The sequence below is a fragment of the Tupaia chinensis genome, unplaced genomic scaffold (assembly GCF_000334495.1).
Source record: "Tupaia chinensis unplaced genomic scaffold, TupChi_1.0 Scaffold000674_2, whole genome shotgun sequence".
NCBI lineage: Eukaryota > Metazoa > Chordata > Mammalia > Scandentia > Tupaiidae > Tupaia > Tupaia belangeri.
In genome coordinates this window covers 1,783,414-1,802,816 of record NW_006160198.1, presented here as the reverse complement: position 1 = coordinate 1,802,816, position 19,403 = coordinate 1,783,414, and the positions used below count along the sequence as shown (strand labels likewise).

At 38.9% G+C, this 19,403-nt stretch overlaps 1 protein-coding gene across 5 annotated transcripts in view; it reads left to right on the top strand.

The window, feature by feature from the left end:
- TANK (TRAF family member associated NFKB activator) overlaps positions 1-19,403 on the top strand; it is a 102,429-nt gene that overhangs the window by 61,448 nt on the left and 21,578 nt on the right. For all 5 annotated transcript variants that reach the window (XM_006160275.3, XM_006160276.3, XM_027776499.1 and 2 more), the window contains exon 4: positions 168-286. In XM_006160275.3, coding sequence (XP_006160337.1) covers positions 168-286 — 119 coding nt within the window. The remainder of the gene's footprint in view (positions 1-167; positions 287-19,403) is intronic.

Sequence of the window (19,403 nt, the reverse complement as noted above, 5' to 3'; positions counted from 1 at the left end):
TGGCGAGCGCACGCACCCTATAGCAAAAACCTCTATAAAAAAAATCATTGCTTAAATTCTGTTCTTCTAAAATTATGGTTTTTGGTATATGTTAGTTTTACTTTCTCAGGTGGTACCAAAAATAAGCGTTGCCTACTGATGTCCAAGAGGACATTTTTGTCTTGCAGATGACAGTTATGGCTATGTTCCCCTGGCTGAAGACAGTGAAACAAGGAAGAATAATTTGACTCTTGATCAGCCACATGATAAAGTGAAATCAGGAATACCAAGAGAAAAGCAAACAAAGGTAGATTGTGCTGTCAGGTTTATTCCCTAAAGGAAGTAAGAAATGAGAAAACAGGTTCCATAGACTTCCTGTTTAATCTAGTCAGTATTCTATCACAGTTTTAGTAGGCAGAACATGGGGAGAAAGTGAGCAAGACTTTTCAATCTAGCTTCTGCAAAAAGCAACATTCAAATGCTGATACATAACACATCTTCCTCATTTTACTGGGTTGTCGGGAAAGTCATGATGCATTTTTGCATAGAAAAAAAAAAAAGAAAAATGGATCATGACTTTCCCAATAACCTAGTATTTTCCTGAGGTAGTCAACCACTAGAATTCTAAGCAGAAGCTCTGTATATTCAAACATATGACTTACATGTTCCTGAATAGAAGAACTGTTTCCAAGAAGAATACAGGCTTAGGTTTTATATATCTTAGTGTTATTTTTTCTTAATATCAAAAGATTTAGCAAAGAAATAAAAGATTAAACTACCAGGTAGATAGTAAGACATAGATGATTCTAGATTAAAGAATAGCTTTCAGGGGACCAGCAGTTAGCCTAACGGCTATGTTGTTGGACTCCCATGTAGTAGACCACGGTTCGAGTCCCAGACCCGGTGGCTTAAACTCACACTGGGCACGTGTGCATGCATGTCCAAGATTCCGAGAGGAGAACGGAAGAAAAGGGATTGCAGCATGGCCATCCCCCCTGGCGGGTGATTTCTCACTTTCTGCCTCTCTGTCTTTCTGGCAAGCACACGCGCCCTATAGCAAAAAACCTCTCCAATAATAATAATAATGATGATAATGATAATAGCTTTCAGGTTTTATTCTTCAATTCCTTGTGCTTAGCTTAAGGGGGGAAAAAAATCCACCGAACCCGCTTAAGTAAAAGTGTTCACTGAAGCAATATAAAAAGAAATATTTTGTATCTTTGAGGAGACATATACAAAGATGTTTATGCTGCGTTTGTTACTAACATTCTAGACATTCATTAATAGCTGAACAGTATATCTTTACAATGAAATATTTCATAAAATTAAAATATTTATGTGTTAATCTTTCTAGTTCTCTCAAAAGCAATGTTGAATATAAATTGGAAATTACAAAATGATAACATGGGAATAATTTATGTAATTTTTAAAGGATAATACATTATGGCATTAGAGTTTATGAAAATACATGTAATAAAAGTATAAAAATATGGACAGGAAGAGTACACATCTTCTTTAGAGAATGATCTACTCTAGAATTCTGGAAAGGAAACTTATGTTTGGAAAGAAAATAAAGGAGGATTCCACTGTATCACAGTTTTATTTATTTGTCTGTTTTGGGGTGTTTTGTTTTTAGGTTATTGCCATAGGGCACATGTACTTGCAGGAGAGAGAGAGAGACAGCAAGGAGGAAAGTGAGAAATCACCCCCAAGTGGTATGGCCATACCACAATCCGCTTTCCTCCATTGTTTTCCTCCTGGGATTTTGGACGTACACACATGCATCTGTTGTGATTTTTTTTTTTTTTGAGAGATTTTCGCTATAGGGCGCGTGCGCTCGCCAGATGGACAGAGAGAGAACATAGAGACAGAAAGCGAGAAATCACCCCCCGGGGGAATGGTCACGCCGCAATCCCTTCTCCTCCATTCTCCTCTCGGGATCTTGGGCACACGCGCCCGGCGTGAGTTTTAAGCCACTGGGTCCGGGACGCAAACCGCGGTCAACTACTTGGGAGTTCAGCGACATAGCCATTATGCTAACTGCTGGTTCCCGCATCTGTTGTGATTTTTCTAGCCACCAGGTCTAGGATTTGAACCGTGGTCAGGCATGTTGAAGTCCAGTGCCCCAACCACCACATCACCTACTGGCTCCAGTTTGTTTGTTTGCTTGTTTTTAATGAATAAAAATATCTGAAGCAAATACAGCCTAGTGTTAACATTTGTTAAATCAGGCTAATGGATAGGTATTGGATTGTTGGAAAAGTCATGACACACTTTGCATAGAAAAACAGAAAAAAATGCATCATGACTTTTCAGACAACCCAATTATATATATATATATTTTAAGAGATTTGTGCTATAGGATGTGTGCTCTTGCCAGAGACACAGAAAGTGAGAAATCACTCCCCAGATGGGATGGCCATGCTGCAATCCCTTCTTCTCTTTTCTCCTCTCAAGGTTTTGGGCACACATGCTCACATGCCCAGATTTTATAAGTTTGAAAAGGAATTTTTAAATGATTGGAGGTGGGTTTTGTAGGATGATATTGAGTCACTGGAAAAGTCATGCCATATTTTTCTATGCAAAAATGCATCATGGCTTTTCTGCCAACCCAATACATCTTTTGAATAAAACAAGAACTAACAATAAGGACTCTTAACTTCAAAAGACCAAGTAAGTCAAGAGTGCTATATTTCTTTTCTTCTAAATAAGGTAGCAATTTTAGCTCTGTTTTCCAGGGCTATTAATTTACTGATCCTATTAGTAAGACTATTTTAACTTACTATTTAATATCAAATCTGAGAAATCCAATTTTGAGAGCTTTCTCTATAAATAAAAAAAATAGAATGAGAAGTTTCTCTATAGTATCTCTTCATTCATATTTTTCTATTTAAAACCATTATTTGAATTATTCCATTTCTTCACTCCTACTCCTAATTTTTATTTATCTAAAAATGCTGATAAACACAAGAAACCTGGCATTGGAATGGGTTTAGGCTTATTTTGCAGAAGGGAAATCCAGAAATGATGGTTTTAACTCTTGGAATAAAAATTTGTTATTAGCCCTATTTTACAATACATTATAAAATGTAATGTATTTTATAAAACATTATAAAATCATTGCAGATATTTTAAACTTAGTGCTTAAGTAATACAGTGAATTTTCCTGTTTCAAAGACTTCTAAATGTCATTATTTACCATTTATTTTTAATAATCAATATTCTTAGGACCTGCCTGTGGGCTGATGTTCAGTGAGCTAGATCCATATGGCTGATCAATCAATTTTAAGTCCCAAACCTAATGGCTTAAAAAACACACCTGCTATGTGTTCATGCATGCCAGAATCCTAAAAGGAGGGAGAAATGGGGACCAGCAGACTCCCATGTAGTCAACCACGGTTCTAGTCCTGCATCCACTGGGTGCATGTGCGTGCATGCCAAAGATCCCAAGAGAATGGAGGAGAAGGGGTTGTGGCATGGCCATCCCCCTGGGGGTGATTTCTCACTTCTGTCTCTCTTTCTCTTTCTGTCTCTCCAGCAAATGCTGCACACTATAGTAAAAATCTCTCTTAAAAAAAGGAGGGGAAAATGGAGGAGAAGGATTGCAGTAGGACCATTCTCCATGGGAGGTGCTTGTCTCACTTTCCCTCTCTCCCACAAGCACACACACCCTCTGGCAAATTACAAAAAAAAAAATGATACTTATATTCCATTTATAGCACTGCTTTGAAAGTAGTAGTTTTAAATGTGTGTGTGTGTGTGTGTGTGTGTGTGTGTGTGTGTGTGTGTAGCATTTTTGAAAATAACCTTAGGGACCAGTCCCACAGTCTAGTAATTAAGGAAGCCATATCTGCCATGGCCAACTGCACAGTTTGAACCTGGTCCCAGTGGCTTGAAAAGCATGTGAGGCGCATGTACAGATGCACCCAAAATTCTGATGGTATAGAAAAATAGGGAAGAAGGGATTGTGGTGTGACCACACCACATTGGGGCTTTCCCCCATTCTCTCTAATTCTCATTCTCTCTGGCAAGTGCACATGCCCTCTGGCAATTAAAAAAAAGAAGAAAAGAACCTTGGTTAGAGCAGAAGAGATGGTATGTGTATAGTTCTAAAATATAATAATAATTTAGTTCATTTTAAATTTGGATAATTTATTGTTATTTATGAATGTTCTAGAGTTTGTTTTTCCCTCAGTAAGTGATCAAAGGGAAATCTTCAACAGAAGTCATTTTTTTAAATTACATGTGTTTTAATTGTATAAAATAGGTATGGATATATCGCCTAAAATTAAAGTCTAAGTACCAGAAATCATGTCTTAGACATATTTCCAAAGAATTAATAGTGTTACATCCATTGTAGTTGTATTTGTTGACCAAAAAATTGTATTTGTTAGCCAAAAAAAAAAAGAGAGAGAGAAAACTTTAAGTAAGGAATAAATCTAAATTCAGTGAGTTCTCTTTATTATCTTTACAAATAGAGGAAAGGTTTAGGTGCATTAGTCACAATTTACCACTTTAAATATAGCACAACTCAATCTTCTTACACTATAACCATTTAATAAAAATAAAAATCAGCTGTCTTATTTTTCAACCTTCTCTTCTCCTTCATATATCTCTAGCCAAAGTGCTAATGAACACTAAATATATAAGGGATTAAAGAGAAAAAAAAAGTCTAAAAGAATGGATAAATTGGATTTATGGAATATTCGAGAGCTGATTCTATATTCAGTATTTAAAAACTAGCCCTAATTTGAACAACATAAACCAGTCAAGCAATTGGAATTGAAATCTGGCCCAGCCAGTTAGTTATGTGTTGGACTGCAGAGCTGGAAGCCACGTGCCAAGCATGATTAGAGTTGCTGACCGAGTTGGCCTAAAAATATGGTTGGTGCACACACACATACTCAGGATCCTGCGGCCCAGAAGACAGGAAGGGGATGATGGCAGCATGGCTGAGCCCCATAGAGAGTGTTGCATGCTTGCTCTCTTTCCTTCATGCACACATGCACTCTGTCATGAATTTAGGGGGAAAAATTTGAAATATTTTTCATTGGCAAATGCACTGATCTATACTTAGTAAGTTATCATTAAATTCACTTTTACCTAATAGAAATAGAATTCTTCACTAAAGAAGGGAATAGGATATTGCAACTTTGAATGATTTAGTTATATTGTTTTTTTCCAAAATGAAAAAAAGCTGTATTGGTTAGTTGAAGTTTTGTAGAAGTATACATCTACATAGATGAGAAATACAAGGCAGTGTAGAAAAGTGGTTAAGGTTATGGTATGATTCTTTATATATATATATATACACACACACATATATACATATATGTATATATATACACACACACACACACACACAGACACTTTCATATCATTAGCCTTCTGAAAAACTAATTTATTTCTAGAAATCACATTCCTGATCAATTGGTCTGGCCTCTGTAATGAATTAGTAAGTTAATAGAAATGCTTTGAACTGGTAACAGAAGGAAACAGTATACTAACTATCCACAGCCCTTTCCCCGCTCCAGTTTGGTAGGTGGTTTGAGGATTTCTTTTCTTTAGGTATTTGTTTTGTTTAGTATTTTGTTTTCTTAGCATATTTGAGAGGGGAAAGACTTGTGGACATTGTGGTAAGTAGCAACTGTGGTGCCTTGGAAAATGAGGCATAGATTGAAGGAAAAAGGGATATGTAAAGGAAAAGAGACTCTTTCAGAAAATTTTACTTGAGAAACATGAAATTATAGCCCAGTTTCCGTTCATCTTATTACTACACAAAAGAGCATACCACAGTCCTTTGACTTCTAAAGGGACATAAAGAGGTCACAGTAACCTAGTCTGTATCATCAGATGACCCTTGGTACTCCGCTTGTAATTTGGAGACAATTGGGAAAGAAGTGCAATCAGCCTTCCATATGTGCAGGTTCCACATTCAGATTCAACTAACTATGCATGGGCCAGGCCACACCAGTTGTTACGAAATGAGGGAAGAGATGCTCCCTAAAGGAGAAATGTTGAAGAAGTTTATCTATATATTTTACTTTTCACTTATAATCTGATGCAACGGTTACTCACAAGTAGTATAGACTTTATTTAAAGTATATGAGAGGATATACATAAATTATATGCAAATACTAAGCCATTTTATATGAGGGACTTGACCATCTGTGGATTTTGGTATCTATGAGTGTCCTGTAACCAATCATCCATGAATGCCAAGGGATGACTTGACTTGATTTAATGCAATACCTGAATTTCACCTCTCATACATCACAGTAGTTTGTAGTCTTTCACATTATCTCTTGTATGATAAAGTACTCCCATTTGTCCCAAGATTCAGCAGCTTAAAACAACCAATCTTTATCCATTTCTGTGATTGAGAAATTCAGAGTGACTTAGCTAGGTGGTTCTGGCTCAAGATCTCTCATGTTGGGACCAGCAGTTAGCATAATGGCTATGTCGCTGGACTCCCACGTAGTTGACCGCGGTTCGAGTCCCCGACCCGGTGACTTAAACTCACGCCAGGCGCGTGTGCGTGCATGCCCAAGATCCTGAGAGGAGGAGAAGGGATTGCAGCGTGGCTATCCCCCCTGGGGGGTGATTTCTCGCTTTCTGTCTCTGTCTCTTTCTGTCTGTTTGGCGAACGCACGCGCCCTATAGCAAAAACCTCTCAAAAAAAAAAAAAAAGATCTCTCATGTTGTTGAAATGAGAAAATGGATAAGGATTGTAATCATCTGAAGGCCTGAATGGCTAGAGGATCCACTTTTAAAACTGCTCACTCACGTGATTGTTGGAAGGAGGACTTGCCACACAGGTCTCTTCTCACCATCTGGTAACTAACTTCCCTCTAACTCAGGGATCCAAGAGAGAAAGCAGGGTTGTAGTTGACCGCGGTTCGAGTCCCCGACCCGGTGACTTAAACTCACGCCAGGCGCGTGTGCGTGCGTGCCCAAGATCCTGAGAGGAGGAGAAGGGATTGCAGCGTGGCTATCCCCCCTGGGGGGTGATTTCTCGCTTTCTGTCTCTGTCTCTTTCTGTCTGTTTGGCGAACGCACGCGCCCTATAGCAAAAACCTCTCAAAAAAAAAAAAAAAAAAGATCTCTCATGTTGTTGAAATGAGAAAATGGATAAGGATTGTAATCATCTGAAGGCCTGAATGGCTAGAGGATCCACTTTTAAAACTGCTCACTCACGTGATTGTTGGAAGGAGGACTTGCCACACAGGTCTCTTCTCACCATCTGGTAACTAACTTCCCTCTAACTCAGGGATCCAAGAGAGAAAGCAGGGTTCTTCTATAACCTAGTCACTAAAATCACATACCTTCACTTTCCTTTGACTCTGTTCATTAGAAATGAGTCATTAAGTGCTCCAGGAACAAGGAATTAAGCTCTACTTCTTTCAGGGGATAGTATCAGTGTTTTATAAATATATGTTTTGTTCTATTTATTCATGGTAGAAAGTGCATGTGTGCATGTAAGAGAGAAAGAAGCATCCACACTTGGCAGGATCTTGTCATACCATGATTCTCTTTCCCAAGCCCTCCAGCTTGTCAGGGTCTTGGGCATGCATGCACACACTTGGCATGCTTTCAGGCCAACATGGGAATCTGAACCTGCAGTCAGCCCTGTGATTTCAAGTATCACAGGCATTGTAGATCGTGATCTACAAAACAAGATGCCAAAGATCAAAGGATGGGACTGGTATTTAATGTATCATATGATGATAATTGATGAAAGATAAAGGAATGTAGCAGAATTTAATAGCAAATTCACTTCTTGAATTTTTTTAATCTCAAAGAAATACATACCCTATTATCTTTTTTTCAGAATTATTTTATTGGGACCAGCAGTTAGCATAATGGCTATGTTGCTGGATTCCCATGTAGTCTAATGCAGTTTGAGTCCCAGACCCAGTGGCTTAAACTCTCGCCAGGCACATGTACGTGCGTGCCCAAGATCCCGAGAGGACAATGGAGAATGGATTGCAGCGTGGCCATCCCTCCTGGGGGTGATTTCTCGCTTTCTGTCTCTCTGTCTCTCTTTGTCTTTCTGGCAAGCACATGTGCCCTATGGCAAAAACCTGTCCAAAGGAAAAAAAAGAATTCTTTTATTTATTATTATTTTTTTATTTAACCAGAAAGAGACAAGCTAGAGAGAAGGGGAAATGAGAAAGCAAGCTGCCAGGTCCAAGACTTGAACCATGGTCAACCATGCGGGAGTCCAATGCCTCTAAGCACCATGTCACCTGCCAGCCCCCATACTCTATTATCTTAAGAAAAATTTCAAAAATTCTAGTATGATTATAGACTTTCAGAGGAGGGTGATAGCTGAACAGAGCTTAGAGAATAAAGAATCTTGCATTTTGTTACTAATTTTTTCTTTCTTTTTATTTATTTATCTATTTTATATATTTGCTATAGTGTGTGTACACTTGTGGCAGACAGGGACAGAGGAAGTTAGAGAGAAAGTGAGAGAGCATGTTGCAATCCTTTGTTCTCCATTCTCACTTCAGACTTTTGGGCACATTCACACACATACCCATCATGTTCTTCAAGCCACTAGATCCCGGTCTCGAACTGTGCAGTCAGCTATATGGGATCCAGCCACCTTATCCACTATGTTATTTGCTGACCCATAACTAACTTTAATGGATTTTTTTTTTTCATTGCTAGAGGGCACATGTGCTCACCAGAGAGAGAGAGAGAGAGAAAATATCCCCAGTAATGGAGCATGGTCACACCACAATCCTTTCTCTTTCTTTGCTCCATTCTATTAGGATTTGAAGCATACATGACACACATATGCTCAGTGTATTTTTCAAATCTCCAGAGTTGGTATTCAGACTGAGGCCAGCTATTTCGGATTCAGCTTTCTATGCATAGCATGTAACAGCTGTGTTACAGGGCTGACCCGGGTTAATTCTTTTTTTTTAAGAATTTTTTTTAATTTAAAAATATTTAAAACTAGTTTTAAAAATTGAAAATATTTGGGACAGGCCCCATAGCCTGGTAGTTAAGGGAGACCAGATCCCACATGGCTGACCATAGTTAATGTCTCAGCCCCAGTGGCTTGAAAAACAAGCTATTCATGTATGCATCTGTGCCCAAAATCCCCGCTGGATGGAGGAATGGAGGTTAAGGGATCGTGGTGTGATCTCACTGCATCACTGCATTAGAAGGTGTTTCCCCCACCACCTCCACCCACCTCCAGCCATCTCTCTATCTCTGGCAAGCATACATGCTCGCTGGAAATTTTTTTTTTAATTCAAAATATTTGTAGGTAGAAAATCAAATAATACCAAAAAATGCACTTTTTTTTTTTTTTTTTTTTTTTTTTTTGGGGGGGAGAGCTCTTTTACCCAGTGGCTTAAACTCTCGCCAGGCACATGTACGTGCGTGCCCAAGATCCCGAGAGGACAATGGAGAATGGATTGCAGCGTGGCCATCCCTCCTGGGGGTGATTTCTCGCTTTCTGTCTCTCTGTCTCTCTTTGTCTTTCTGGCAAGCACATGTGCCCTATGGCAAAAACCTGTCCAAAGGAAAAAAAAGAATTCTTTTATTTATTATTATTTTTTTATTTAACCAGAAAGAGACAAGCTAGAGAGAAGGGGAAATGAGAAAGCAAGCTGCCAGGTCCAAGACTTGAACCATGGTCAACCATGCGGGAGTCCAATGCCTCTAAGCACCATGTCACCTGCCAGCCCCCATACTCTATTATCTTAAGAAAAATTTCAAAAATTCTAGTATGATTATAGACTTTCAGAGGAGGGTGATAGCTGAACAGAGCTTAGAGAATAAAGAATCTTGCATTTTGTTACTAATTTTTTCTTTCTTTTTATTTATTTATCTATTTTATATATTTGCTATAGTGTGTGTACACTTGTGGCAGACAGGGACAGAGGAAGTTAGAGAGAAAGTGAGAGAGCATGTTGCAATCCTTTGTTCTCCATTCTCACTTCAGACTTTTGGGCACATTCACACACATACCCATCATGTTCTTCAAGCCACTAGATCCCGGTCTCGAACTGTGCAGTCAGCTATATGGGATCCAGCCACCTTATCCACTATGTTATTTGCTGACCCATAACTAACTTTAATGGATTTTTTTTTTTCATTGCTAGAGGGCACATGTGCTCACCAGAGAGAGAGAGAGAGAGAAAATATCCCCAGTAATGGAGCATGGCCACACCACAATCCTTTCTCTTTCTTTGCTCCATTCTATTAGGATTTGAAGCATACATGACACACATATGCTCAGTGTATTTTTCAAATCTCCAGAGTTGGTATTCAGACTGAGGCCAGCTATTTCGGATTCAGCTTTCTATGCATAGCATGTAACAGCTGTGTTACAGGGCTGACCCGGGTTAATTCTTTTTTTTTAAGAATTTTTTTTAATTTAAAAATATTTAAAACTAGTTTTGAAAATTGAAAATATTTGGGACAGGCCCCATAGCCTGGTAGTTAAGGGAGACCAGATCCCACATGGCTGACCATAGTTAATGTCTCAGCCCCAGTGGCTTGAAAAACAAGCTATTCATGTATGCATCTGTGCCCAAAATCCCCGCTGGATGGAGGAATGGAGGTTAAGGGATCGTGGTGTGATCTCACTGCATCACTGCATTAGAAGGTGTTTCCCCCACCACCTCCACCCACCTCCAGCCATCTCTCTATCTCTGGCAAGCATACATGCTCGCTGGAAATTTTTTTTTTAATTCAAAATATTTGTAGGTAGAAAATCAAATAATACCAAAAAATGCACTTTTTTTTTTTTTTTTTTTTTTTTTTTTGAGAGAGAGAGCTCTTTGTATAGGGCACTTGGCGCTCACCGGAGACACAGAGAGAGACAAAGACAGAAAGCGAGAAATCATCCCTAGGATGGCCATGCCATGTTCCCGTCTCCTCAGGATTTTGGTCATGCACATGCATTTTGGTGTGACTTTTAAGCCACTGGATCTTGGCTATAAATGATAGTCGACTACATGGGAGTCCAGCAACGTAACAATTTGCTGGTCTCCCTAGAAATGCAGTTTTTTAAAAAACAGGATTGGTAGGGTCAGCAGGTGCTATGGTAGTTAAGGTGCTAGATCCCTAGTTCAACTCCCAGGCCCAACGGCCTGATAAACACTAGGCACCTGCGTGTGTGTGTGTGTGTCTGTGTGTGTCTGTGTGTGTCTGTGTGTGTGTCTGTGTGCCCAAAATCCTGAGAGGAGAATAAAGAAGGGATTACTGTGTGGCCATGGGGTCTCGGGAATAATTTCTTACTTCTCTGTCTTTGTCCAGTGAACATACTTGCACTATGACAAAAATCTAGAAACAGAACAAACAGACAAAAACAGGATTGGGCTGGCCTATGGCCTGAGTCATATCCCACATGGCCAACTGCGTGATTCAAATCCAAGCCATGTAGCTTAAAAAACATGGACACTGTGTGTGTGTACCACAGATCATTACAGGATAGAGAATAAGGAAGGAATTGTGGCATGACCACACCCCATTGTGGGGTTGTTTCCTCACTCTTCCCCTCCCTGGGCTCTCTGATGAGCACACTGGCAAAAAAAGAAAAAGCTAAATAAAAACAAGTATAATATGAGGAGACTTTTAAAAAATTCATAGAAAATGAAGTTAAAGCATGAGTTTATTTTTGATGCAAAAAGGTTTTAAATTCGTGCATAGTCTTTTTCATAATACACATTTTCCATGAACTCTTTGAAGACCCCATATCCTGCATAATTTAATGACCTGGGAAATGATTGCTTTTATAACATTTTTTCTAAGGATTAATTCAGTTGCCAAATTAAATATTACCCCAGGTGTCTAGAGTTTTACAGAAATTGCATTCATCTTTCTATTGCACTTTATTTTTGTTGGGAACTGTACAGTTTTTTTGATGTAAGAATATATAGAGAGAGTAATAATGTAGAACACATAAGAATTTGGTAATACTTGTTTTTCTTTTATTTGAATTTTTAAGTATTTAAATAGAGATCATGTATTTTTGTGTCCAAATAAAATATTTCTAATTTATCCTTGATACTTATTTTTTTGGTTTTTGTTTTTTTGTTTTTTTGTCTGAGGTAAAGAAAACCTTAAAAATACAGTGAGTGCAGTAGTTGTTACTGAAATTGCCAGTTAGACAGTTTGCAAATTTCCAATGTAGCTATCATTCTGATTAGCTCAGCAGATAAAATAGCCTTGGGGAGCAGGAGAGATTTTGTACATTTAGAATAGTCAAGCAGTGATGTAGCTGTAGAACTGCCATCCGTGCTAACATTAAAGAAATAAGATGTGCAGTACCTGGCAATTGCAAGTAAATATAGAAGCTCTGACATGTTTGAAGAAAGCTGGTGTCTAAAAATTCACTTGTCAATCACTTAGACAAGAGGTATTTATTGAGCTCCGTCTATTTGCCCAGCTTTGATAGTCATTGACAGGAATGAAAAAAAGAAATAGTAAGACAAGATCCAGTGCCTTCAAGGAGCTATAGTCTGGTTGGAGAAACAAAGATTTGGAGATCCAAATTCTTTAGCAAAAACAGTATAAAACAGTGCGAAGCCTATGACAAGATAAAATTCTAACTACAATTTCATAGCACAGTAAAAAACTAACATACAACCTTAATTTAAAAGTAAAATTCCAGACCAGCAGGTGTCATGGAGGTCAAGGCAATTGGATCCCACATGGCCAACTCCATAGTTTGAGTCCCAGATCTGGTAACTTTTTTTAAGAGGTTTTTGCCTTAGGGTGTGTGTGCTTCCTGGAGAGAGAGACAGACAGTGAGAGGGAAGGTGAGAAATCAGTGCCCAGGGAGGATGACCACACCTCAATCCCTTCTCCTCCATTCTACTCTCAGGATCTTGGGCAAGCACACACACATGCCGGTGTGAGTTTCAAACCACCAGGTGCAAGACTTGAACCACGGTCAGCCATGTGGGAGTCCAGCAACATAACCACTACACCATCTGCTGGGCCTACCATGACCATTTTTAAATGATATAATCATGGCTTTTTGTTACTTTATAGACAGTCCTTCCTTGCCTTGCATTTACCTATGGTGTGTTGCATTAATTATTACTTATTGCAGTTGTGGGGGCAGTATATGAACTTGAACCCTGTTCTGCTTTCCACCTTCTGTAGCTTATAAAATCCTGTCTCACAGGTCTGTGTACTAGGTGGCATCCCCGCCCGTGCACCATCCATATCTCATATACTCTGGACTTGACATGCATCTCTCACTTAAGGATTTGCATCTGAGTTTTGGGTCATAGTAGCTTCTCCCAACACTACCAACATTTTTCTGTTGCCAAGCCTCTGAAACTGAATTTATTTATTAAGTTGCTTTTTATGGTCCAGGTACCTGTTTTATATACAAAAAGCAAAAGTTTAAAGATATAGTATACAATAAATATTATAAATATATTTTTAATTGTTTGAACAAAAGTTAAAAATTAGGCCTCGAGTCAAAATACTTAACTATAAAATTATTTTTATGGGAAAGTCAAATCTAGGGTCACCAGGGAGGCACAACAGTAGTGTTCCATTCTGCAATGCTGGATCCAAATGGAAAATGTAGGATTTGGTTCCCAGGTCAACCTGTACCCCCCCAGATGGGGACACATGCCCATGATCCTGACTGGCTGGAAATCATGACATAAGACCCTGTTGAAGATTTCTCTCTCTCTCTCTCTCTCTCTCTGTCTCTGATTCTGTTTCTCACTCTCATCAAAGAAGTAACTTTTTTTTTTTTAAATCTAGCCTATATCATCAAAACACCCACAGGTTTAAATATCTCGTATTTGAAAAGCATGCTACCAGAAGTGTTGGAGTTTTTTTCTTAATGCAATAGTATTTATTTAACTTCAAAAACATTTCAGACTTCTAAACATACAAAAAACCAACAGAATGTTACAAATCATGTTTTAAGTACAGAGGTTCTTGAACTTCATTGATACAGTCGCTCTTGGCTTTGCTGACAATGAAGAGTTCTACATTTCGCTTAGAACAGTTTTAAAACTACTGCACTTAACTAGGACAACAAAAATCCATACCCTTTTCATGCCAGCCGACCCCCCTTTTCCATAGCTAAGAATGGCAGCAGAACACTAGGTCACTATGTACAAAAAAGACAACCTGACTCTACACGGATGCCACCACAGTCAACAGGTTCAGCCTCTCCGTGCACACCCTGAGCCACATCCCCTCCAATGGCTGCCCTCTCTACAGCCCCCACCAAGCAAGGGGCATGGAGAGTTTGTCATGCTTGTTTTGTTCTCTTTATAGACTAGAGATAGGTACAGTTGATAACTTGGGATTTCTAGCCAATAACCATATAGTTAACACTACATTACAGATTTAAAAAAAAGAAAGAAAGAAATGCCAGGAACATCTTTAAATGCCTCGTCATACCAACAGCAAAGTGCACAGAGTGAGAAGAACATGAGAGTGCCTTTTCATTTTAAAACTGTTTGGAAATATGTACAACTTTGAGACAGTTTCAGGGTATTCCAGATACCCATGGCCGCTTCATGTAAACCACTGACAGTTTCTAGAGTACGCTGAGAGACAACGACATGATTATGATCAAATTCTGTAATTAAATCTAATGAGGGCAATGGGCACGCCTCCAATAAGAGAGGTGTGTTTATGGTGCTCCCCTACGCTAAGGTGTTCACAAGGAGACAGATCAACAGGTTTTTTATTCGTCCTCCCTCTCTTCCTCTTTCTCCTCCTCGTCTTTCATCTTCCTCTTTCTCCTTTTTCTAGGCAACTTTAGCAGAATGCTTTGCGCCATCGAATTTGCCTTTAGACATAATCAGCAACATCCTTGTCATACTTCTCCTTCAGCATTGTGACCTTAGTGATGTAAGGCTGCTTTTTGCTGTCACTTTAGTTGTTCCAGATCTCACCCAACTTCTTTGCCATGTCTCCAGTAGAAATGCCGGGGTTGGTGGACTTGATCTTGGGATGAAATTCTGAACAAAACAGGAAGAATCCAGACGGTGGTCTTTTGGGGGCATTAGGGTCCTTTTTCTTCTTGCCTCCCTTAGCTGGGCCATAATCCTTCATTTCCCAGTCATAGTGTACATTATACACCTTTGCTATTTCATCAAATTTCAGCCTCTTTTTCTCAGACGTCGTCTTCTACCTCTTGGAGCACTTCTTAGAAAATTATGCAAAATTGAGAGGGACCTCCAGGTTTTTCTTATGTTCTGCTTTGCAGGTCTGCACAAAGAATGCATAAACAGACGTCTTGCCCTTTGGTTTTTTGGAGTCACCTTTAGCTATCCTGACTGTTCTGTTCACTAGTCTGGGCAGCGCAGGACACAACTTACGGCTCAGCAATCCCTAGCCTGGCACTAGCTGCCTCCATGAGAGCCGCCACCAGAAGTGCTTTGATTTTGGAATATTCACATGTACATAATGAGATATCTTGTGGGTGGACCCCAGTGTAACAAGAAATTTGTTTTCATTTCATAAACATCTTATACACATAACCAGAAGGTCATTTTCTACAATAATTTTGTATTGCAGAGTTTTGACTACAACCTGTCACATAAGACCAGGTGTGGAATTTTCCTATTAATGGCATCATGGCAGTGCTTGAAAAGTTTCAGATTTTGGACCATTTTGGATTTTGGGGTTTGGGGATTAGGAATGCTCAACCTGTAGTACCTTTTCTAAGAGAGAAGCTTGAAATAAATTTGACTGTATGTGTATTACTCAATTTAAAAATATTGTCCGCGGGGCGAGCAGGTAGTTTGGTGGTTACGGTGCTGGACTCTCACATGACCCACTACAGTTTGAGTCTAAACCTGGCAGCTTGAAAATCACACGGGGTGCCTGTTCATGCATGTCCAAAATCCCAAGAGGAGTAGGGCAAAGGGATTGTGACATGGGCATTCCCCATAGGTGGTCATTTCTCATGTTCCCTCTCACTCTCACAGTCTCTCTCTGTCCCTCTCTGACATGCACATGAGCCCAATGGCAAAAATTTAATATATATATATAGTCCCCAAAGCTTGATTCTTTTTTTAACAATATTTTATTTTTGTTTTATTTTATTTATTGGTTTCTGTCATAAAGTGTGTGCACTCACGAGAAAGAGACAGTAAGAGGGAACGTGAGAAATCACACCCACCCACCCCCCACCCACCCAGGGAGAATGGCCTTACCACAGTCCCTTCTCCTCGGTTCTCCTCCTGGGATTTTGGCAGGCATGCACAAGTGTCTGGCATGATTTTCAAACTGCCAGGACCAGAACTTGAACTGTGTACGCCACCTGCTGGTCGCTTGTTTTATTGTTAATTACGTAGAAATAGCAATTGTGCCCACTATACAATGGCACATGCCAATCCAGGCTGGGGCTTATAGAAAATTGGAAGGGAAAAAAAAAAAAACATGGTTTTGAATAGAGCCTCACAGAATCTTTGCCTTCTTGGTCAGAGCAAATGTCCATTTCCCCTGGTTTTATTTCTAGAGATTGGATCAAATATATCCCCTTTTTATATATGACACTTCTATATTATTCCTTTTTGGATATTAATCTTTGTTTCTAAACTCTCTGGTAGAATAATAATTAGAATGAAAAATTGTCTTCAGTTTATTATTAAAGTGCAAACTTTTCCCTAAAGTGTCCTAATAAAGATATCACAAATGAAATGCTATGAAAAAATATATTGATATCAAAGCATTTTAATAATTATATTGCTTTTTTTCCCAAGCTGTCAAGCCAGGATTCAGACTTGTGTAGTCGGCCCTGTGGGATCCAGCCCTCTTAACCATCAGGCCATGGAGCCAACCACTACATTGAAATTTCTATTGCAGAAATCTTTTTTTTTCAAATTTTAATTATTAATTTACTCCAATCCTGTCCTGCTCTGGGCCTGTGTTATTAATTTCATACATCATTTTAGGTTGTTTTTTTATTCGGGGAGAGGTTTTTTTTTTTTTTTTTTTTTTCTTTCTGTAGGGCATGTGCGCTCGCCAGACAGAGAGAGAGACATAGAGACAGAAAGCAAGAAATCACCCCCCCAGGGGGGATGGCCACGCCGCAATCCCTTCTCCTCCATTCTCCTCTCAGGATCCTGGGCACGCACGCACACGCGCCCGGCGTGAGTTTTAAGCCACCGGGTCCGGGACACGAACTACGGTCGACTACGTGGGAGTCCAGTGACATAGCCATTATGCTAACTGCTGGTTCCCAGGTTTTTGTTTTGTTACAATACTGGAAATAATTTTTGAGGAGAGAAGGAAATGAGAAATTGCACACTATTCAAATTATTTTCCCTTTTAAAAATCAATTAAATTATTATTATTTTGTATGCTATAATGTACATGCATTCACCAGAGAGAGGCAGAGAGAGAGAAAAGGCAAGTAAGAAAGCCACCAGGTCTGGGACTTGAACCATGGTTGGCCATGTTGGAGTCCACTGCCTTAACTACTATGCCAGCTGCTGGCCTCTTTCCCTAACTTCTAAACAGATTTAAAATCTCTAGTGTCGCGGTTCTCCTTTTATTTTTTCCCCCTATTTTACTCTTCCTCACATTTTATTTTTCTTTCCTTTTTTCCCCTTCCTTTCTACTTTTCTACAAAGCCCACAGAAGACCGCAGAGCTGTTGTATTTTAATCAGGCCCTGATTTCTCTTGACCGAGGCATGAAAGGCATTCTTTCAATCTTGATATGGAAGAAATAGCCCCACAATCTAGTTTCAATTATTTTTATTTTGATCTGTAACCTGAAAGTTTTCAAAATCTGTTTTAGAGACATATTTTCATTGTCATGAAGTGCTTCTATAGTCTATAATTTATTGGTTGATTTTGTGAAGAAAATTCAGCTTTATACAGATTAATGTAGTTGTAAAGGAAAAGAGTATTCTAATAGCCTTTTTGGCAATTGTGCGTATTCTTCTTTGACATTACCAAAACTTGGTAAGTGGCTGCAGTGTGGAAATCTAAAACCATATTCATGAACATTTCTGCAACATTAGAAGCTGCTAGCCTATCTTGTACTTCATATGTATCTTTTACTTAGTGAATGATTTTCTAGCATCATGAATTGGTCAGTTGGTAAATAAATATTGGTTCACTGAGTTATGCAGATCTTCTAAATGTTAGCTGGTTTTATTATATAGTACTTTTAAATTATTGGGTTATCGGAAAAGTCATGGTACATTTTGCATAGAAAAATATATCATGACTTTTCTGATGATCCAGTACATTTAAAAGTATTGGTGGTTGATAGAGAGTGGGTGGTGGAGGGTGGGTGTGAGGTGCAAGGGGAGGAAACATTTGACAGGTGGAAAAATGTGAAGTTCTCTGTTTTCATGGATGCTTGGGGGGGGAACACACAAGACTAAGTCAGAGGAAAAAAGAACTTTATTATTCTCAACAGAGCAACCAGTGAAAATGTCATATTTGTATTGGTCTTCTGAGAGGTGACACAGAAAGAAACGGATGAATTTCTGCACATACATTGGGTTGCATTAAATGACAGGAATATTGAGCTTAGGGAAACTACCATTTCAGAGCAAGCATTAAGTAGCCTGCTCTTTGTCCAAGGAGATATTACTTTATTTTCTGGGTTTGCTCTCTGCAAACATAATCCTGAGAAATGTCAAAAGTGAAGAATAGTTAGAGCCTTGTATTCTTGACATGTGCAGCAAAAATGTACAGAGACATTCAGGGCCTGTGGTAGATTCCCTTTCCCAATGGTGGATTCCCTGAGATGATGTTGGGACCACCAGGGATTCTGGATTACAGAGAACTACTGGTTTAACCAGGTTATAATTTCCTGTTGGAAAAATCATGTTGCATTTTTCTCAGCAAGTTATTTACTTTTCATTCTGCTTTAAAAAGATCTGCGATTTTTTTTTAATGTAAGACATTTTTCTGGAAAATTTCGGTAAGAAAAGTTCAAGCTCTAGTTTCTACTTGGGAATCTTATTTATTTATAAAAGTCAAGTGCTTATTGAGTGTAGAACAACCTCTGAATTATTACATTAATCTTGGTAGCAGGAGTCTGCCAGATGCATTTTCTAGTATGTTCCACAAAACTCTAGATCTTTGATATGGGTAAGGTTTTTAAAGTTTATTTATTTCTTCCGTGTGTGTGAGAGAGACAGAGAGAGACAAAGAGATAGTCATTCACAGGGTCATCATGACGCAGTTCACCTCCAGTCTCAGCCAGCCCAGATCATGTGTGCTTCCATTGTGTTTATCAATAATGTTATGACTTGCACCAACTCTCTTTGATCCATGTCATTCTATATCTGATGGTTTTACCCAGATTATTTCTATCTCTAGTTACTCTTTGCTACTTAACATTAAGACAGCATATTTTCTGTATGTTACGTAGATAATACAGGGCCACTGATTTGTCTATATTCTGTAGAAGCCCAAGAAGTAGCATCTGAACAGTATTCCT